Source organism: Patiria miniata, unplaced genomic scaffold (genome assembly GCF_015706575.1).
Source record: "Patiria miniata isolate m_02_andy unplaced genomic scaffold, ASM1570657v1 HiC_scaffold_9, whole genome shotgun sequence".
NCBI lineage: Eukaryota > Metazoa > Echinodermata > Asteroidea > Valvatida > Asterinidae > Patiria > Patiria miniata.
The window spans coordinates 18,134,599-18,156,326 of record NW_024037076.1 but is presented as its reverse complement, the minus strand read 5'-3'; the positions used below and the strand labels follow the sequence as shown (position 1 = coordinate 18,156,326).

The following is a 21,728-nucleotide window of genomic DNA, read 5'->3' as shown; positions in this document are numbered from 1 at the left end:
TTCTTGTAAAAATAATCCTGGCGTGAACTGGTTAAAGAACCCTTTTCAAATTTGAATTTACAGAGGTTTTACCGTGTTTGTACCGTGAATTTACAGAGGTTACAGAGTTTGTACCATGAACTTACAGAGGTTTTAGGTGTTTTTACCTATAAAAGTATGGAACAAAAGAAATTGGTATTGTAAGGGCTGCCTTTGGGCAAATACAAACATATACCATGGATCCTACACTGCTATGGAACCCTTGGCGACCCAATCTCAGCCCTGTTGAATTCAATTTTGAGGGAAAGAACTGGAAACCGTACCAAGAATAAAATGACACTCTAAAGCAATCACAACATTTGTACATACAAATACACATACAAAATGCTTTTATTGTAACTAAAATAGTGCCCGGTTTGGCAATGGATAAAAATTCAAATTTCTTTTATGTTTTTAACAATGTTTTATTTTAAATTAGGAAATGTTGTAATTATTCTCAGACAGTAATCCTTTGTACATGTACCGTAACCTCAACACAAGTAAATGGCATTTCACAGAGAAACTATTGAATGTTTTTGAAAGGTTGCCTTTTCCCCCCAAATTAAAACACCGATATGTTCAATTCATAGTTTCAGTGAACATGCAATCATGGTCCAATTGTATGTGTACCTTAGACTTGGTTCCAGACATCAAGAGTCCATTTCCCCCCCACATATATCAACTGCTGCAAGGAGAACGTTTGCAATGTTCGGCACGTCCACAGAGTAAAAATACAAGTGTGTCTGGAAACAAGACTACAGGCACATGTACTCATCCAAATTTGGGCCCAACTTTATTTTGCTACTGTAAAAGACGCAAGTTCAGATCTACTTACATGTAATAATTTCAAACCAAAAGTGAATTATATGCCAGAAATTTGAAGAAAAAAAAAACACCTGTTGAAAATACACATAATGAAACCCCAGCAAGCATCCTGAATGTGTGGCTAGCAAGAAAATTTCCACTGAAAAAAAAAAGGAAAAAGAAAAGATGAAAAAACAGAAGAGAGATACGGGCATCAAATACAAATCTTGGACAAGGATCATGCAATCTCAGTAACAAGCTCAATAACTGTCAAGGTTTAAAGCCAGTCTGGTTTCTCCATTAAGCATGTTAAGCAATGTGCATGTACACAAATTGTACATACATTAGGTAATCTTACAAAAAATTGATAGTGTTAAGAGGTTTCTTGTTATAATAATGAAAAACAACAATGTGAATGTCTGCAATTTACTTTTCAGCCCGATTGTTTTTAAGGCAACCACTTTTCAAGTCTGGATACTTTAACTGTCCCAACCGCGTTTGCAATCAAAAGATCGCATTATATGGTCGCCAGTGAGTATAAAAACATATCAGGCTTGTGCAGACACGTGCCGAAACTGGGTAGAAATGGTTGAATGCTATGTCTTATGGTTAAGCAGTTATGATGTCCGAGGGCACAAGAAACAGTCCGTGTCATATGCCATTTCAGATGCTACATGCTGGAACCCACTTTTTGTGTGTGGATATTTGTGGAACTTACTTTGTGACAGAGCTTTACACAAAGTTCATTACCTCACTGTACCTGTTGTGTTTGTTGTATTTGTGAATGCACAGTGTACATACACATGCAGAAACTTGTTGTCATTGAATGTCATCTGACAGTCAGTCACACTATATGAATTACTTGCAAGATTAAAGTTATTTTTTCTCTTTAAACTAAGTTAACTACATGCAGATGCCTAGTATCTACTGAACCTCAAAGCAACTGGCAAATCAAAACTGGACAAAAAATATCAGTTTCGATATGGATAATTAATTTATACAAAGCGATAAAAACAACAGCTTTAATTAAGTTTTTAACGGACAGGACAATAACATTCATTTTAAAATTGTCTCTTGTCGAAAAGAATACAGCCAACCATTGCTGTGTGCCACTGGCAAAAGGACTGTCCAAAATGGCCGGAAATTATAAAACAATTAGAAACATTTAGGGCATTCAAATTGTCTGAAAATAAAAGGACTTCCTGAAATTCAATTAGTAAATGATGCACCTCTGTAATTACACCCAAAATGGACATGCTCCCATCCCATTGACATAATGACAAATGTTTTTTTCCAGACAAAGTTTAAATTTCTGTTTGTCATATTTATTCTAACCTGCAGTATCCTTTAACAAAGTTGCATTATTTCATCGACTTGGAACTGGTTTATGAGGCAACAGTTTTCAACTCTCAAAACCAGGTTAGCCAAAATGTAATTATTAAAAATTTCAAAACCATTTTTTAACCATGAGAACTGATCTGGGTATTAGTTTTAGTTTTTTTGAATGGTTTGGTTCAGAACTACCTGGTTTTTAAAGAAGCATAAACGTGAGGCAAATGGAAGGTGAGACTTGCCTCTTTAAGCAGGTGGGGGGGGGGGGGGGGGGAATGGGGGGGGGATTAGAAGGTGAGGGGCGGGGCTTGGCAGGTGTGGGGGGAGGGTGTTTCAAGACCAACCTAGAGTTAAGAGGGCGGACAAACATCGACAACAATAGTCCTAACATGTTTATGTACAGTATATTTACAAATGCTGTCGCAATTCTAGATTTTTTTTATACACTCGCAGAAAAAGGGGACTTATTTGAGGTCTTCCGACAGGTATCTTCATGAGATCGTCTCACTCAGAAACACCTACATGAATTCTGAATTAATCACACTGAAAAACAAAAAAACAAACCAAAATCTACATGAACATGCACGGAGACAAAAAAAGGAATAACATACAGTGATGTCTATTGTTTTAAAAATGCTAACACAAACAGTTCAAAAAAAAATAGTACATAAATGACGTAAAAACACATTCTTCCATGATTTACATGTGGTTGTTTCCGACATAATAGTTCAATACTTTCCTTTGCGATTCACCGACTCGCTCTTTCGTTTTACCTACACCAGAAGTTTCAGACAATTTCTTAGTTTTCAATATTTCGTGTCTCTCAGAATTTCCCACAGAGGGCTGAAGTGGACAGTGTAATCTACTAAAAAATTTTCTTTTACGAAAGCACTTCCCTTTTTAACTCTTCGCTTATTAACATGAAGTAACATGAAGATAAATTGAACTTTTTGACTTGAACGTTGTTTTTTTTGTTCCAGAATCAAACATTCAAACCTCACTCCAAACTGTAGATGGAAAAATGTTCACCCTCATACACACCGTCTTAATACGGTAAAAACTTCCGTAAAGAAGAAATATCTTCTGTGCACATGCATCTATGAGCCCAGTTTTCATTATCTTTGGATGTTTTTTTCTCTTTCTTTTGGTGGAAAACAAACTCTGGAGAAAATTTTTGGAATACAGGTGTTTTTCAAAAACATTTGAAGTGTCATGGGGAAATGACGGGGCAGGGCGGGGTAGGGAAGAGGGAGGGAGGGGTGGACTCACAATGACTTTTCGGATTTATGCTCGCGATTTGGTTCCTGTTGACTAGATTTTTGCTCAAGCTTTTGTTCCAGTTGACAGGTGCCTCCGTCGTCATCTTTGTTTTCCGTGTGCCAGGTCAGTCTCTCCTCGTAGAATGAGATGACAACCTGAGGGCATTTGACATTGGCTTCCTTGGCTCGGACTAGGTCGGCTCGATCGCTGGATTTCCTGAAAACAACGGACAAAAAGAATCAATGATCCATCTAAATTTGGTGTATTTTAAAGTTGTGTCCTCCATGCTTTTTTCGAGTTTCGTCCCAAAGATTAGTTTCCAAGCAAACAAGATTTTACTGCAATTTTTTAGTCTCTTTATTCCGCCATGTGTTTTTCCCTAAAAACGGTTTTTAATTAAAAACGATGTAAAACTATTTGCTTTTTAATAAGCCAGTTCGGTATTTCAAAAGCGCATGTGCACAATGATATGGGTCACGTGTCATTCGGGATAATCAAAAGTTGTGAAGGCGCATGAATGCGGGCGCATGACGCTTGCGTGTAAATTACCAGCAGATGGGCGTGCGCGTAACATCGTATAACATCACGTCAGCGATGTTATCCCGAATGACCTCAGGTCACTGAAATACCGAACTGGATTATCTCTCCCCCCCCCCCCCCCGAACTTCAAACCCTACAAACTTTGAAGAATCAATCATCCAATTAAAACCACCCACGTGACAGGCTATTGACAAATATAGCAACTGGTAAACTGTCTCAGGTATTTATGAATTTACAATTTCAAATTATTGGCTGCCAGACAATAATTTTATTCTCGTGGGGTAGGCTTGTTCTTACCCCACAATCAATATAGATAATGTACAGACCGGGAGCCAGAGAAAAGTAAATACTGGCGTTGTACAGTTCCATCAATCAGAGCAGATCATGTGTTCCTCACTAGCATTAACACTGCCATTTTTTTTGCCTTACCATTTCATTAAGAAAATAAGATCTCCGTCTTTCTCTGTGGCTCCAAGGATCTTTTCCGGGTCCAGTTTTCTCTCAAATCCCTCAGGCTCGGTCGGAGTCTGCATACTCTTTGGTGCACGATTAACATCTGTCGCCATCCTGACCATCCTAGTGCTACCACCGATTTCATTGGATTTGGCTGATATCTGGGAGATGAAATGGTAGGTAAAAAAAACCCACAAAACATGAAACGGCAGAATGGAGGAGGCCGTGTTTGGAAAGGTGAAGGCCACTTTGTGAACACACACTGGTCACAATAGTTGATGTCAAGTGCCACAATTACTGTCAACTTGCCGTCAACTCACTGTCAGCTCCTTTAGAACACACTAAAGAAAGCGGCACAGCACCACAATAACGAGCCAAAATAGACTGGCTGCCAAATGAGATTTGTGACCTGATTGATCTTGCTACACTGAGCAGGCTTGTCATTTTGACAAGTGGCAGTTGACGGTAGTTAGTACGACCCTCACTAAAAAGCTCCATTGTGTAGGGCTTGCCATGTTAGTGCATACATGTAACGCAAGACGTGGGTGCAACATTTTTTTATTTGGACTTGTATTTACCCGTGGCTTGGGCGCATGACAATCAAGTGTCTGTCATGCATACGCAGTACTGCTCTCTTTGAAACTGTTGAGATGGAATGTAGGGAGACCACACATGCCATAGAAAATGTAGCAAGTGTGCTCACTGTCTCACAAAAATTATCTAAGAGAGACAAGGCTTGCACGGCTAAATTGCTGTTTGGCAGTCAAGGTTCTTGTGATGCATCACAAGTCCATCTCAAGTCTATCACAAGTCATCCAGACCCAAGTCTACTCACAAGCTCAATGGACTCTGATAAAGCATCCATTTGTTTTTGCTTACTTATGCTACTTGTGACCGAACATGAGAATTGCTTGCGATTGAGTTTGAGCGGACTTGTGATCCATTATTTACTCGAGTCATGACTGATACGCGAACCATAGAGACAGCCAAGTCTGTGCTGTAGTTGAGTCCATCACAAGTTAACTCTGGCAGAAAATAAATCGCGAGTTCTTGCTTAAGTCCAGTCACAAGTGATTCATGAGCAATACAAAGGAATGCCTGCGCCGCAGTTCATTTGAATAGCTGGCGACTTGACTTGAGACTGTAGTTCTTGTGATGGACTTACGATGGACTCAACTTCAACTGTGAGCTCAGTCACACCGCGCATGAAATGTACATGTACACCGTTTATAGAATAAACACATACCGGCGTTTCATGAGAACAACCTATACGCAGACCCTAGAGCATGGCAGAGTTGGTATTTTGTAATCGAAATCAACTGAAAACCACAAATATAGGCTTCGTCCCATTCACTATGAATGCAGCCTAAGATCAAGACATAGCACTAACCTCTACAACTTTCTTTGGCTTTTTCTTGGCCGAGTCACCATCCCCTCCGTTCACTGTGAGTTTCCGTTTACTTTGCGTGAGTTGCTTCACCGAGTCATTGTACATCTGGATGAGCTCAGGACAGTCCAGATTTGTCTCCGGTTCCCACGTGTTTTGCTCGCTGCAAAAGATACCAAAGTTTGTTTTAGGACAAAGAACGTGTTGAGAACGGAAGATATCCGAGAAGTTTCCATTCTCTGTTTTATTGGAGAGTTGTTAAAATAATTGTTGCCAGGAATGTAACTGAGAACCCTTTACTCTGACAGTGCTCTCAGCAAAAGTGCCATCACTGCATTGATGAAGATTTCATTTTTGAAATTTCAACATCTTTACCAAAAATATGAGAAACTCTACTTTTTAATAGGGAAAATACACAGTAGCAGCCAATTTCTGTTTAACATTTCCCTGATAAGAAGGGTGCGCAATAAAGTGTGTTGGACCTTCTCTTGCTGTTGGAGTTTGATTTACTAAACAGAAATAATACCTAAACACATTTTTTTTTTTAAAGGGCCAGCTGATCAAGAAGCTGCATTAACCCTTACCCTACTTGACCCTCCAACGCATGCCAATTGTGCCTCAAGAAAATCTCCTATGTTTTTTGCATGGCCCTCCAATATCTGCCATGTCATTTCAAGGGTAACTGGACAGGCACTCCAATACATGCCACAGAGAACAATGAGAGTCCTCTGATAACAAAGTGAGTGCCCCCAGCTGGTCAGTATCAGGCACCCTCCAGGGCCTCCAACTCCTGCCAATTGGAGCCTTCACTGTTAAGACTTGTTATCTGCCAAATAACTGCAGCTGGAGGGCATTGGCATAACCAACTGACATGCAGTAAACTACCCTCAGAGAGTAAGGGTTAATGTTGACTTGAGTTTGAATCTAATCATGAGATGAATTGACAAAATCCTCACATTTTCCCACAATTCTCAAATTGTTATTGTGGTATCAATCCCGTCCACTTAAAAGACTAGTGTGCACAGACCATGCTTACTCCTGCAGCAGAATTTGCTCGCAGGATTGAGGTTATATGGCAAAGTGTGCGGCTGGTTTTTGGAGGATGCACTGTGTCAAGGTCTTGGGCCGGACCTTGTGTTGTTTATGCTCAGTCGTGCACAGATTTAGGCCTACATTATACTTGAAATCCCCCGCACTGCTCCAGGATGTCACTGGCTCTGCCTCAACATATTGACATGATAGACAGTGATTGCCAGAGGAATTTGCAGGACTGAGGCAGTGGTCACCCCTCCAAGGACCTTATTCAAGAAATAATGGATGATTTTGGAGAATAACTTTATGCAATCTGTACATGGAGGCAGTTGGAGGATTTCACAGGATTGAGGTTGCATCCTAGCAAAAATGCCTAGGGAGTTAGGGTCAAGACAATGACACGACAGTAATTCGCCATCAATGCCTAAAGTTTAGCATAATTTTGCTGCTATAACTAACACATCTTTTCTGCTTTTAAGTACTGCCATGAATTTGGGCCCCTGAAGACAGAGTTGACTTTACAGTAGGTCATTACAAGCTAATTTGCATTTGAATGAATTAACATATCGCAGTTTTCCACTCATATGCAAATGTTCACAGTGATCAAGTGGACTCTGACATTTTTGCCTGAAATTTGAGGTGTAACAGAAAAGTTTACACACAAGTGTGGTGCCATTGTTCTTTACCATTTGAAAAAAAAACACCTAAAATCAGGCAAATGCAGAAGGACTTGCATCCCTGTGTTCACTACTGCCTGATATGTCGCATTTTGTGTCCACTGTATTTTCCATTACTGTGCCTGTGTGTAAAAAGGCCCTAAAGCCGTCCTCAGGTTGACCTTGGGACGACAAAGAACAGTCGGGATGGCTTTTCAGGATCAAGCTGCATCTGAGCATATGAATGACAGCAGATTCATATGAGCTACAGCCATCAGGAACCAATCAGCCGCCAATTTTCTGTGACCCGAGTGTAATTGTGACGATATTAAAACAATCGGCATCAGTCGACACTAAAAAAAGTAGCAAGAGTGGAACAATTTCAACTTTTTCAACTGCAATGTGACTTCCTGAGGACGAGAATCAATGGCAGTCGACCTGTGTGAGCATACAACATCGTGCTCACATCCGGATTATATAATCTTATTGTGAATCATTGTTGGCGACATGAGCATGGTTGCGATCATTGTGGTCGAGATGCCGCTTGTTCCAAGATAATTACAGAATTTCTCAGTTTTGTGATCTAAGCGTGACTTCTGTGGTTGATGCCGAGGGTACCGTTGTGGAGCAAGCAAATCTCAGGTCGACCCTAGGCCAGCTTTGGGCAGCCACTTACTCTGGGTATCCCTTCCATTTGAGGAGGTACTCCACCTGGCCTCCTTTCACCCTCTTGTTGAGGACTTTCTCCACCTGATATTCTTCCTCTTCTTCTTCTTCGTCTTCCTCGCTTCTCATTGGATCGTCTTCCTCCTTCTGAGCCTTCTGGGAATCCTCAGGCCTCTTTGAACTTTTACTCTTTGGGTTGCCTCTTCCCATATTTGTATTTGTGGCAATTTATGTCACTAACACAAACACAAAAAATAAAAATGCACATTAGGCATATGAAACTGGGCTTGAAATTGAAAAGTTCATTTCCAAGCTTTAATCATCTACTGAGCGTGCGTCAACTTCGGCAAAGCGCACCGCGGCTGTTGCTTGTCATTCCAAAATCTTTGGCGCTCTGTGAAGTGCCCAGATGCAATACGCGACTGCGGATGAAGAGTGCACACAAGAGGGCGCACTTCACTGCAGAGGGCTTCAAAGATTTTGGAATGACGGGTAACAGCCGTGGTGCGTTTTACAAAAGTTGCCTGACCCCTTTGGCCTCTTGTCTTGACTATTAAGTATTATTAGGGTGGCCGGGAAACATATCAGCGATGCCATGCTTGCTCAAAACCGTCTGCATTCTTTGACGAATTACCATGATTTTTGGATAACTAGACCTCCGAAGGTACCGAATTTAATGATTTTGTGCTATTTAGCAGTCATACTAGTAGCTGGGTTGATTTTCTGCTGACAAAATAATTTCGATCTTTAATTAATTTTCGGCTCCCCTAGCAACGGGACGCTCGGCTCACAGGCCATACGTGGCTCTGTGACTGATATACGAAGGTAGTAAGTCCAGTATTTCAGTCACATTTATGGGACTAAAATCAGTGTTTTGTCAGTGATATTAATAAATATAAATAAATTCTCGTCTGATTTTGTCAAACAAAAAACAATTACACCTCTCATATAGTCATAGCTCAGAACCTCATGCCTATATGTTGTTTCTACCTTTCAATGTAATTGGTTACATGGTATTAGCTGCATTAACAACATATAATATCCTTCAATGTACAGGCGTATGAAAGCCCGGTAAGCCCACATTTCACACTGGTAATTTTTCAAAATGGCGACCACCACGTTGTTTAAAAACAACCACCATGACATGCAATCGGAACACATGGTCGAAACTTTGTCAACATTTCCTCTCAAAAATAACCATTAGAACTGACAGATATCTCCAGAAATTCCAACATTAAATGGAAACAAAATCACCTCAGATACAGCCTCAGGTAAAGCATGAAATTGTTTTTCCAGGAAAAGTAATTACTCACGCACTTCAAACAGTTTCTGCCTTCCGTCACACACTTCACTGCATGCAAGGCTAAGGCGGGAAAAAGAGACAGTGAGAGAAATAATTGAACTGCCTAGCGCCCTCTCACGACACTTGAAAGAAAATGCATTGGATTATGCAAATCGTGTCGCAATCCACGTGCACATTAAAGTACACTACATGTGCACAGGCATTGCAAGATAGATTTAGAAGTGCTAGCGGTTGTGGCTTTGAAATCCTGATTATTTCAAGATGTCGATGTACAATTTCAAGAAAATTACCGTCGTTCCGACGGCAAAGGTAATTATTGAACTTTTGTCATAACTTCCAGGTTATAAATTAAGAGGATTATGAGTAAAACTTAAAGTTGATTTGGAAAGAATGGGGGAATGTTCGATCCTCATGTCATCATGATCCTGACATGCCTGACGCCACTTCTTCAGCACTTCTTCAGCACTTCGTCACCGTTTTCACGAAGGGGCGAATTTCATGAAAATCGTCTGTTTTTCGAAATTTGTTTTTTTGGTGAAACTGAATAAATATATCAATATCTACAACCTGGTGAGGCTACACTTTCAAAAGATTAATTAAAATCTTAATTAACCTAATTAACGAATGGGCGAATTTGCCAAAAGTGCCGTTTTGCGTTTTCACGAAGAGGCGAATTTCCGCACTCTATGGTATTAATAAATTTTCAGTAAATAAATACATTGTAATACAAAGGCGCGTATATCACGAAGGGGTGAATTCCATGCGCGTGCAATAAAACGTTTTCACGAAGGGGCGAATTTCAAGGCGCATGCGCAGTGGGGCAGAATCTGCGCGTACTGTACAAAAAATGCATTGACTCAGACCGCAGAAGAAGGGCGAAATCTGCGCGTAGTCACTTTAGCGTTTCACGAAGGGGGCGAATTTGCTAATTGGTCTTAATTGATTAATTCTGCAAAACTAATCACCTATTTTTCTTAAAGTTTGCTACATTTAGGAAGATTAGAAGCTCTTCTTTCCTCTGATACCTAAATCTTGCATATTTTATGCATCTTTAAGTTTCAAATTGTCAAATGAAAAAGGACCAACTTTAAATGTGATTATCTCGAATGTTTGTTCAGACAGTGAAATACTAAATTCGCCTCTTCGTGAAAACGGTGACGACTTGTGTACAAAGTCTATGGAGAGTCATTTCCTACCAAAATTGGAAATGTTTCTCAGTCCCGGATTCATGTTTTTTCAACATTTTTGCAGTGACTGACCTTTATTGACATGATATATGAAGAAAAAAGGGGCTTCAGGTTGCAACATTCTTTCCCCCGGCCCCGAAACCCTGACATAGATAATTTTAAAAGCCTTGCGCTTGCAGTTGCACGTGATTTTTAAGATAAACAATTGTACACGAAGTCCTAAATTTGAAGTGGCAGAGTGGCAAAACTTCCACGCATATGTACATGTAGATCAGAACAATTGTTTGGCCATGATGGCAATTGAGCATGTTGAGTATGCAAAAATGAACCCTTCAATTAATTTGTGCAATTTCATTTTATAATGTTAATTTTTGAAAATAAAGGACAAGGCCTAATACAGGTTGTGTAGATCAGTCCACTTCAATGGCTTATCCCATGGTTTGTTTATTGACATGTTACACATGTATTTCCAGTTCATTAAATTAGAAAAACACTGTGAAAAAATGGAAACATTTACACTGAGGTTTTAGGAGTACCGCAACTCAGACTCAACCTTTGAGACTTGTGACACGGACTTGGACTCGACCTGCATGACTCGAACTCAGGAGAGGGTTAAATACAGTTTCCTGATGCCACTCGATGTTTGGTGATTTGAATACAAGTCTGCTTTTTTTTTATTTGGTCATGATTTGGCAGTGGTAGAGTCCAAGTGAGAACCTTCCAAAGGACTCCAAATAAATCATCACATACTCATCGCCCTCCAAAACCATCAGATTTTACCCCTAAAACATTACCCACATGAATATAGTACTTGCTAGGGTTGATTACTAAATACAGACCTACATGTACATTGTAACACTAACTCGTTTTTTGTGGAATAATTTCACCCAACAGGATTTCATTGACATAGTGTTGTCCAAGACACAACGCAAGACTCCAACGGTCGTCCATAAACACTACAAGATCAGCCGGATCCGTCAGTTCTACATGCGCAAGGTCAAATACACACAGCAGAACTACCATGATAAACTCAGTCAAATCATCAACGACTTCCCGAAATTGGAGGTTGGTTTCGAATTTTAATTTCATAATTTTATTGATAATGATATTGTTAGTTGGTCAGTTATGCAAGTTGGTCTATGAATTACCAGTGTTGCTGTGATACCAGTGACACAATTGTATATTAATTCTTACTCATTTTTTGTGCAGGACGTTCATCCATTTTATGCAGATCTCATGAATGTTCTGTATGACAAGGATCATTACAAGTTGGCTCTGGGACAGATCAACACAGCACGGCATCTCATTGACAAGTAATAAATTCCTGATGATTTCTTTTCCCTCTTTAAAAAAACGATACACTGGCAGTGTGTGTTGTTATGATCATAGTGTATGGGAATTTATAAAACAGGGGAAAAAGAAAGAAATAATAATTTATCAATAAATGCATTTGAGAAACTACAAATCGTCGTGTCTGTCCAACGAGGTTGTATCTCCTAAAATGGCATTTACGCGAAACGCGAGTTTTAGGATGTCAAAGGTCCTATCTCGCTTAAAATAACCCGGATGTACACACAAATCAATGGACATCAAGATACGTTGTTGTTGCACGGAGCGTATTCGCACGAGATACGACTTCGTTGCAGAATCGAGTTACAACCTTGTTGCACTAACGCATCGAAATGTGACATGTACATGTATTATTAATTTGAAAATTATTGATTTGTTTTTATATATTTATTTCCTCACTACCTCAGCGTTGCCAGAGACTATGTCCGCCTGCTGAAGTACGGTGACTCCCTGTACCGCTGTAAGCAGTTGAAGCGTGCGGCGATGGGCCGCATGTGCACCATCATGAAGAGACAGAATCAGAGCTTGCAGTATCTGGAGCAGGTCAGGCAACATTTGTCCCGTCTGCCCTCCATCGATCCAAACACGCGTACCCTGCTGCTGTGTGGCTTCCCGAACGTTGGCAAATCCAGCTTCATGAACAAGGTACACAATTTTGTTGTCTTTCCAAAGAGTTTTTTTGACTGACCATCATAAACTAGGGTGAAATTGCTTGGAAAGCTCCTCAGTTCTAATATGCATCTAATAATGATTTTAAAGGGTATTTAATAACTCATCTTTTTTAGGTGGATCATTATATATCTTTGTGTCCAGGTTTGGACAAGTACCCTTGTCATGATGTCATCAAAGTCCTATATCAAGAGAACTAACAGTCCGATTGCGTTGAAACTTTTGTATGTTTATAGATTGTGTTATGTTTTTTTCTGAAAATTGAGGTGACGTCAATACAACGTCATGTGATTTTATATAAATTTTCAGGTTTTGTTGATTAACGCCATATTTATGGCGTTAATTGTACATGAAAACCAACAACATCAATGCAAATGGATGGAAAAAAAAGAAGCATACCGGTAAACGTTACCAAAAAATTAAATTGCGGAAAGCCATATGTTCTGTTCATGGAACAGACACATACCTCTAGTTATGTATTTGCAATGCTATGGGGTTTTTAAAAAATTGTTTAAAATTGTCTTGATGTACTTTGGTTTTTAAGGATGTACTGCTATGTGAGGTTGTTTTTAGCGTAAGGTGCTATATAAGAAAGTATTATTATTTATTATTATTAGTGCGTAAAGGTATTGTAGTCGACGTACATTCAGTTATGATAGATCACAAGTACATTAAAAGTAGAGACACAAGTAAGTCACAAGTAAAATTCATGAGTCTGGTCTCAAATGCAAGAAGTAGGATGAACAATAACGAGGGAATACTTGTTTTCACAATTTATTTGAAAAGCTTGTGTCTTGACCATCACAAGCACTCCTGTAACAAAACTGGCATTTATTGGCATTTACTTGTCAAATATACCTCTTGGGATAAGCCATCCAGTCAGAATTACGTCAAGCAAACTCTCATCCATTGTCATTTCTCACTGACTTCACCAGGTAACAAGAGCCGACGTGGAAGTAGAACCCTACGCCTTCACCACCAAGTCCCTCTATGTGGGCCACATGGACTACCGCTACCTGCGCTGGCAGGTGGTCGACACGCCAGGCGTTCTGGATCACCCATTGGAAGACAGGAACACCATTGAGATGCAAGCCATCACCGCGCTGGCTCACCTACGGGCGGCTATACTCTACGTGCTGGACGTGTCGGAGCAGTGTGGACACTCTGTGGAAGAGCAGGTAATGTGTATGGAAATGCCTGCCATGTGGGTTTTATACACAGGTACCCCCTCATCAGATCATTGATAAAAAAACAAAACAAAGATAGATTGAGGAGTACCCCATGTTGCCAGGGGGAGTGTGGCCTAGTGGTTAAGGTTCGAGACTCATGATCAGAGGGTCGGGGGTTCGAATCCAGCTGATGGTCATATGTTGTGTCCTTGGGCAAGCCACTTGACTCCACTTTCCAGTCTCCTCTCAGGAGAATAAATAGGTAGCAGCATTAGCTGGGGAGTAATCTCCGATGGACTGGTATCCAATCCAGGGGGAATAGAAACCGGAGATAAACGCCGGCGTGATGGGCCATATTGGCTCGTGTCAGACTTTGGATTTTTTTCTTACCATGTTGCCATGTGCCATCACTCATTGGAGTTGTGGACTCTACCCACAAGTATTCCCTCAATGGTTAGGAAAAAAAGAGTTTCAAGGGACTCCTGTGCTCATTGCCTCAATATGCGTCTGTGCATGCAAAGCTTCACAGATGATACAGGTCAATGCCACTAATCTTAACGTGTGTAGAAAGCATTGGTTCATGTGCCGTCAAAATGAAAATATTCTTTTGTACCATACACGTGGGAACTAGTGCATGTACGCAGTGTGTCTTCTCATGAGTGATACTGAAGCACTATCTGCTATTCACAAACTGAGTCCATGTGGTACATGTAGTACGTTGAGTCAGTCCAAACTTAAACTCGTCCAACTTTCCAGATTTGTTCCCAATTATGTCTCGGCAGTATGCATTTGTTACCGCAGCAGGAACCCTGTGGCTGCTAAAATGACTATTTTAAAAGATATTTGAAAGTTGCGGGGAAGTTTAGGTTATCAAGCTGAGTAGCTCACTTAATAGTCGAGTAGCCAGCCGTAGGTGTCCATTTTGCCTGGATGTTAATCACGTGACCATGCCAATCTTTAATTGACAGGTGGAGCTGTTTGAGAGTATACGCCCCCTTTTCTCCAATAAGCCACTGATTGTCTGTGCCAACAAGACTGATATTGTCACAGTTGATGAACTGGCACCGGAGAAAAAGGTATGTAGACTGAACTCAAGTTTAATGATAAAAAGATAAATGATTAATACATTGTACCATAAAAAGTGGAATTGACTACATTATATTTCTTTGTTGTAAACTGTACACTTAATATAATTATCTATCCCTTGCCCCACCCCACCCCCTATAAAAGAAATACTACCAAGTTCCATAGGATGCCTATTTAGACTGCACTACAACATACTTTGTTCTCACACATATCTTGGCAATGGCAATATTCTTGGCCTTCCAGGTACTGCTTGAAAAATTTCAAGAGGACGGGATTCCCCTGATCAGCATGAGTACGGTCACGGAGGAAGGGGTCATGGAGGTCAAGACAGAGGTAAGTGCATGGCCTAAAATGGAGGAAGTTAAGGTGTATTCCTATAGGTAGGGTGTGGTCAGAAACATAGGGTGTGGTGCTAAAGTAAGGATCTGATCGTGAAGGTAGGAAGTAGTCGTGGAGATAAGGTGTATTCCTTTAATAGGGTGTGGCCCTAAAGGTAGGATATGTGTGTTTCTAAAGATAAAGAGTAGTGATGTGCATCGGGTCAGCTTGACGAGGCCGAACCTACCCGGAACATTTATTTTATAAACCGAATCCAAACCGAAACAGAACTGGACTACCTAAAACCGACCCGACCTGACAACAATTCAAGGAAAACTGACCCGACCCGAACCTGAACTGACCCGAAAGAAAACCCTGAGTATCTGGCTTCGGCAAATGCGTCCGCTTTTTGCGCCTGAACTGACCCGCTTCATGTAAAAAAATGTCGGCTTCCAGTAACTGAATCATGCCGTGTGGCACTCACAATGTGACTTCTGGTGGGCGTACATGTTATAGACCGATCGAGACAGACCGCAAACCATTATTAGTTGCACCGCGTGCAGTGACTCTGCACTAAATAATGTACTATGTGAATTTCCTTTCTTTTTTGGTACATTTCAGTTTATTTCAGGTTTTTCCAAAATGGCTTAACCGACCCGACCCGACCCGAAAATCGCAAACACAAAACTGCAACTGACCCGACCCGACTTAAATGATGGACAAACGGGCCTGACCCGAAGTCTGTTTGGGTTGGGTCGGTTTCGGTTTCGGGTCCGGTCTGCACAACATTAATAGAGAATTGTCTTATTTGTAGGTAGACTTGTGCTCTTAAATGTTAAAGATAACAGATTGGGCTTGAAGGCACATAGCACACAGGGATAAAGGAATATAAGGTGTAAGCTTCGAAAAGCTGCTGAACACAGAAATGTGGCAATCACAGTAAATAATGCCGACCAAAATAAGAGTTTCCAGTCATGAATGCCATGCCATGTATATTGCTTATATCACTTGTGCTCGGCAGATTTTCTGCTTTACCTATTAATTCGCTGACTTGCATTTTCTGTACTGATCCACAAAATTGGGAACAGACTTGACAGCATTGGGTGTATTGTTTTGTTTTGTCAATTTCGAAAAATTTGGTGATTAAAGAAAGTCAATCATCGTCATATCTTGTGATTGTTTTCTGATGATATTCAGTCAGCATTTATTTTTTGACATGAAACATTTTCCGTTTTTTTTGGCAGGCTTGTGACCGGCTCCTAGCTCAACGAGTCGACATGAAAATGAAGGGCAAGAAAGTCAACGAGGTCCTCAATCGCCTACGAGTCGCCATGCCAACACAGAGAGACACAAAGGTAGAAAGCAGCAGTTTTTTTCAGTTGTGTACAAAGATTGCAGTTCTCAAGAAATGCCTGATGGTCGAGTGGTAAATTTGTCGAAAAAGGGGGTTGGGGATATATCAGCACTGTTTCTATTTAGGTTTGTTAGGCCTTAAATTTGAGTCCCACCAGTTCTCAAACAGCACTGAGTGTACAATGCATATAAAGGTTTGTTGTTCGAGGGAAAAAACAATATCAAAATTAACATCACAACGAATTAAAAAAAAACACAATATGAAAGTTTATATCACAAACTCAGGTATAGCCCTGAGTAAACAGTGCTTATAAAGATGTGTTATGTGAAGAGCAAAACCTTAAATTTGAAACTAAATTTTGGACACAAATATTATTTCAAAATCCTTTTTTTTTTCACAGCCGAGGCCTCCATGCATACCGGCAGCCATCGCCAATCGCTCCAGCAAGCAAGCCATGGACGTGGACAAGCCCAAACGCAAGCTGTACCGGGACTACGAGCTGGAGGCCGCGGACGACTACATACTGGATCTCCAGAAGGAGTGGGACGTCGCCGAGGACGAGAAGGACGACATCATCCCCGAGATCTGGATGGGGCACAACATCGCGGACTACGTGGATCCGGATATCGAGGCTAAACTGGAGGAACTGGAACGGGAGGAGGAGTTGAGGGAACAGGCGGGGATGTACGACGAAGATGTGTCGGTGAGTGGTGTGAAGTTATCTGTTGGTTACGGTGTCCCACTCAAGTGCTGTGGTAACTGGGTTCGAACCCTAATGGGGAACATGGTGCAGGTGTTCTCGGGCAATAAACTTTACCAAAATTGCCTCTCTCCAACCAGGAGTGTAAATGGGAACCTGTGAAGGTAGAGACCAGATTGCGCTGATCTCGAGCTGCTGCAGAAAAAAATGGTCTCATGGCCTGACAAACAAGGGGTAATAGTTGTGAAGCGCTTTGAGTTTTTTGGTATGAAGCATTATGTAAGCACCACATTATTATTATGACTATTACTATTAATTTTCAAACAAAAAAATGAAATTTGGCTCTTTGATTTTACTTCGCATTATATTTCTTGATGAAATTGTTATTTAATCTTCAAGAAATGTCTCAATGGAGATGTTGTGATTGAAAATATGGCTCTTAATTGTTCGTTTTTTTTTTTTACAGTCGGATGATGAGGATATGAAGCAGATACGATCTACAGCCAGAAAGTAAGTGGAGACTCAAAGAATATTTGTGTTGTATTTTGTTAGTCTTTTTATTAAAAGATGACTTAACAGATGGTCTTTGGTTCTTAACAGCCGACTGATTTTGGAGCTCAACAATATTTTCAAAAGAAAATTCTTGAAAAAAAAAAATATTAAAATCCACTGTCACATGAATGTATAGGTTTGTCACTACTGTTAGTTATGTTAGACTTGAAAACGATTGATTTTGCAAGAAGAATATATCCCAGCTTGTTATTACGTATGTCATGGATAAATTAGCTCAGGCAATAAACCAATAGAATTTTCATTGGTAATTGAAACTCAACAAACTATGTAGTTGCTGTATTATTATTTCAAGGGGCTTCATGCACACGTACCCCCTCAACGGTAAGAAATGGAGAGTTGGGGGAGACTACTGGGAGAGACATTTGAACGCATTGCCGACAATGCCGGATACTCGGGCTAAGACGCTATGGCTCTGTGCACATTCAGAATAAAATTGGTTTTGCGAGCCAGTACGCGCACGTGATGTGTCCCATCCTCTGGACTCTCGAAATTATATCTATTGACATATTTTGGGACATCTTTTTTATTCCAGGATTCGTGACAAGAAAATTCTGATCATGAAGGCATCCAAGGAGAAACGACGCATCAACAAGCCCCATATGCCACGACCAGCCCAACCGGTATGTCTCTGGTCATGTTTATCAATTAAATATTTTTTGGGGTTTTTTTTTGGGGGGGGGGGGCAGGAGGGGTCAATTTGTGCATTGCCATTTTAACATTTATTGTCTAAACAGGGTTCCTGGTCACTCGGGAAGTCAGGGAAACATTGAAAATGAGGTTCCACTTTTGCAGTAAAAAAAACTCTGGGAATTTGGGAAGACAAAAAAATCAGGGAAAACTTGGGGAATTAGACGGTGACCCAGAAGGGAAAGGTTCATGCAGTGTGGCATATGTGGGTCTCTGTTGCATATGGTAAGGAACGGATGGCTATTAAGAAAGACCATCGCTTGTCAACAAGTTGCCTGTGTATTATCAGTATCTTAGTTGTTTTGCTGCAACCTTCTCTTGACTTCCCAGCAACCTTGTTAAAGTGAAAACATTTCTCATGGAATTTTGGAAATTTCTCAAGGAAAAATTGCGAACAACTCTGGGAATTTTTTTTGTTCATTAAGTGCTTGGAACCCTGTAGATGGTGCTGACCTGACCAGCTTTGTATTTTATGAATAAAAGTTTTGCTTTGTTGTGTTGTCCAGGTGAAGAGGAAGCGATTTGAGCAGGAGATGGCTGAGCTGGGTGTGGAGCCAGCGGAAGGGGTAAATATAAAAGGGAAAAGTTTGCTTCTCACAAATTATCAGGGTTTTGGACCAAATTTTTCAGATGATAGTTTTTGATATTTCATGTTGTTAAAAGGAAACTAATGACTAATTTGTTGAATATCTGTAGAAAAGAACACCATTCAGTAACACTTTAGTGGTCGGCTAAGTTGATGGTAGCATCTACTTAGGAAACTAATTCTTCTTTCAAAGTCAAAGCAAATTGACACTTCAGTTAAAAAAATTTCAGATCCTGCGCTTAGGGTATTCTTGGCTATTTTGGAGTGCTGAAGATATGTTGGATCTGGAATTTACCTGTTAGTGAAGTACATGCCATTGAAAGGGTGAATCTATGTGCCATCACTTTACTGGACTGGGTTCCTCTTTCAAAGAACATGTCCAGTGGATACCACTACTTGGAATGTGTGATTGACAGATACTGCTCAATACATTGAAAAATGTAAAAAATGTAATAAAAAAAAAGGAACGAAACACAAGTTTGTGGAGTCTACAAATTCTCTCTCCCCTCCCACCATCTTTGGTGAGCTTTTCTTTTTTAATCCCAGATAGTTTCCTATCCCACACCTTGTTCGTATGGGAGAGAAAAAACTTCTTTGCCTTGGTACAACTATTTTGTGTTTGTATTTTGCATATTTTAGGGTCACTATACACGGGCTCGATCTCGCAGCAGAACACCGGTGGCACCCAAGAAGCAGCGCACGGACTCGCGGGGCCGATCTGTCAGCAGTATGCGCACACCGAGAGATCTGTCGGGAGTCCGGGACCAGACGGTAAGAGATATACATGTACTCGGGTGTTCCGAAGGAATTGTTGAAAATAAGCAATATTTAGACATTTGTGGGTGATTTTTTTCATTGAGTTTTGTGAAGACTCACAAATCACACGTCATCCAATGCCAATTCATTTCACAAGCTATTCCATCATTGTTCATCCCCTGTTACCTGTTGTTGTCACCTTATTTAAAAAATAATCTACTTTTTTCAACATGCTGTGCATGGTAGTGACATTTTAGATGAAGATTTGAGGTTTACCAAAAAAAAAGGGTATGTGGGCCATTCTATGAATTTAGGGTCCAATGTGTGACATTTTTCCTGTCTCTGTTACCTCTCGACTTTTTAATTTCCCTCTTAAGTATCATCAAAAATTTGTTCAAACTATTCTTATTTTTTTTGGATAGGTAATTTGCTTTACATAAATCACTCTTGGGAGGAAAAAGGCATTAAGGAGTGCGTCCAGAATTTACAAAAAAGTGGACCCCAAATCTATAGAATTACCTATATGATGTATAACACCAGAACTGTCCCCCACAATTTATAAACCCATAAGTCTTCGTACTGCCCAAAACCGCCCTGCCTGTTACTCCCTGCACAGCCCTAAACAACTCAAGCACTGTTTGGTTTTGTAGACTCCTCAGGAAAAAAATACAGTGTAGTAAAGGTGCTAATTAGTTTAAAAAAACAAAAAAACCCAGAAATCCTGTAATTGTAGGACTTACATCCCAGTTAAAAATGCCTGTGCTTTGACTGATGTTCCTTTTTTCTTCTTCGTATCCCATAGCAACAAACCAAGGTCGAGAAGATGAGGAAAGTGGTGCAGCGCAAGAGCAACATGTTGGCCAAGAAGGGCGAAGCGGATCGCAAGATACCCAGCAAGATGCCCAAACATCTGTTTGCTGGCAAGAGAAAAATGGGAACGACGGGAAGACGCTAAAACTGTGTTTGAACGTCATGATATTCTCTCATATTTTTTTTTTAAAATTCTGTCTCTTACGGTTTCCACATATTCCAATTGTATTTGTACCCCCCCCCCCAAAAAAAATGCAGCAATGTTTGCATTGTTTGCTTAAATGTAAAGCAGCCTTACTATACATGCACATTTTCAGTTCATTGCGTTGTAAGGCCAATACTTGAGAATACTCCTAAATACGTAATATTTAAATATGTAATAAACTGGCTGAAAAAGTGGATGTGGGAAAAGCAGCTTTACTCACATCTATTATTTATTCAATCTGCCATAGAAGTCTTTTAATTTAGATCAACTTTAGTGGATTTATTATTTTATTAAGAATTGCCTCTGCCCCATTCTCAAAAACCTCCAATGCCCCATTTTTGTCCCCTTTCGGCGTCTGCCACGAAAAAGCTGTTCAAGCTTTAAAGTAGAGCGTAAAAATGATAAAAATTGTCAATGTTAAATTTGAAGTGACATCATGATGACATCTTATCCATCGTTCAGTAATTTTCTAAACATTTAAATTATGAAAAAAAAAACATTCAAGGTATTTACGATCACATTCAATAATCATTTGCCTGTTAAAGCCTCATGCTCTCTTCATGACGGAACTGGGAAAACTTTTCCTTGGATTTTTAAACACTGTGTGCAGAACAGTTTAACTAATACCAGTTAGTTGAATTATACGTTTCAGCTTCGATTGTATTTTATGACCATACTATTCTTTTCATATTATATCCACTTTTATTTCAGAACTGTTGATAATAAATGACGAGTACAGATTATCAAATGCAAATATGTTTCAGTGCTGTTTTGGTTTTTTATTTGTTTTTATTTTGAGTATGAGCAGAACTACTTGTGAAAATGCA

The 21,728-nt window shown here is 40.1% G+C and overlaps 2 protein-coding genes across 4 annotated transcripts; one reads left to right on the top strand and one right to left on the bottom strand.

Annotated features, from left to right (window-relative positions):
* Positions 1 to 337: 337 nt before the first annotated feature.
* Positions 338 to 9,605, bottom strand: LOC119720681 (chromobox protein homolog 1-like). Of its 3 annotated transcripts, none has more exons than XM_038190473.1 (5): positions 9,462 to 9,578; positions 8,159 to 8,384; positions 5,798 to 5,957; positions 4,384 to 4,568; positions 338 to 3,630 (listed from the first exon to the last, which is right to left on the bottom strand). In XM_038190473.1, exons 2-5 carry the CDS (start codon positions 8,356 to 8,358, stop codon positions 3,420 to 3,422), a joined length of 756 nt encoding a protein of 251 aa, XP_038046401.1. In that variant the 5' UTR covers positions 8,359 to 8,384; positions 9,462 to 9,578; the 3' UTR covers positions 338 to 3,419. The 3 variants fall into 3 exon arrangements, with proteins under 3 accessions (XP_038046401.1, XP_038046404.1, XP_038046403.1); XM_038190476.1 differs by having other exon boundaries at positions 3,362 to 3,630; positions 9,466 to 9,605; XM_038190475.1 differs by having other exon boundaries at positions 3,362 to 3,630; positions 9,403 to 9,535.
* A 38-nt stretch (positions 9,606 to 9,643) lies between these two features.
* On the top strand, positions 9,644 to 21,655 carry LOC119720680 (nucleolar GTP-binding protein 1-like). Its single transcript, XM_038190472.1, has 14 exons — positions 9,644 to 9,760; positions 11,533 to 11,703; positions 11,848 to 11,951; positions 12,396 to 12,633; positions 13,593 to 13,835; positions 14,795 to 14,902; positions 15,156 to 15,245; positions 16,475 to 16,585; positions 16,985 to 17,287; positions 17,751 to 17,794; positions 18,390 to 18,477; positions 19,051 to 19,110; positions 19,770 to 19,901; positions 20,689 to 21,655. Exons 1-14 carry the CDS (start codon positions 9,713 to 9,715, stop codon positions 20,839 to 20,841), a joined length of 1,893 nt encoding a protein of 630 aa, XP_038046400.1. The 5' UTR covers positions 9,644 to 9,712; the 3' UTR covers positions 20,842 to 21,655.
* Positions 21,656 to 21,728: the final 73 nt, after the last annotated feature.

Bases quoted from the DNA above. Each gene is read 5' to 3' on its own strand.
- LOC119720681 (XM_038190476.1), bottom strand. From the start codon at position 8,358: ATGGGAAGAGGCAACCCAAAGAGTAAAAGTTCAAAGAGGCCTGAGGAT. The intron at 5,958-8,158 runs GTAAGTGGCTGC...TATCTTTTGCAG, and splicing joins AAATGGAAGGGATACCCAGA to CGAGCAAAACACGTGGGAAC. The intron at 3,631-4,383 runs GTAAGGCAAAAA...CGTTGTTTTCAG, and splicing joins CTTATTTTCTTAATGAAATG to GAAATCCAGCGATCGAGCCG.
- LOC119720680 (XM_038190472.1), top strand. From the start codon at position 9,713: ATGTCGATGTACAATTTCAAGAAAATTACCGTCGTTCCGACGGCAAAG. The intron at 11,952-12,395 runs GTAATAAATTCC...TCACTACCTCAG, and splicing joins GCACGGCATCTCATTGACAA to CGTTGCCAGAGACTATGTCC. The intron at 17,795-18,389 runs GTAAGTGGAGAC...TTTTTATTCCAG, and splicing joins ATACGATCTACAGCCAGAAA to GATTCGTGACAAGAAAATTC.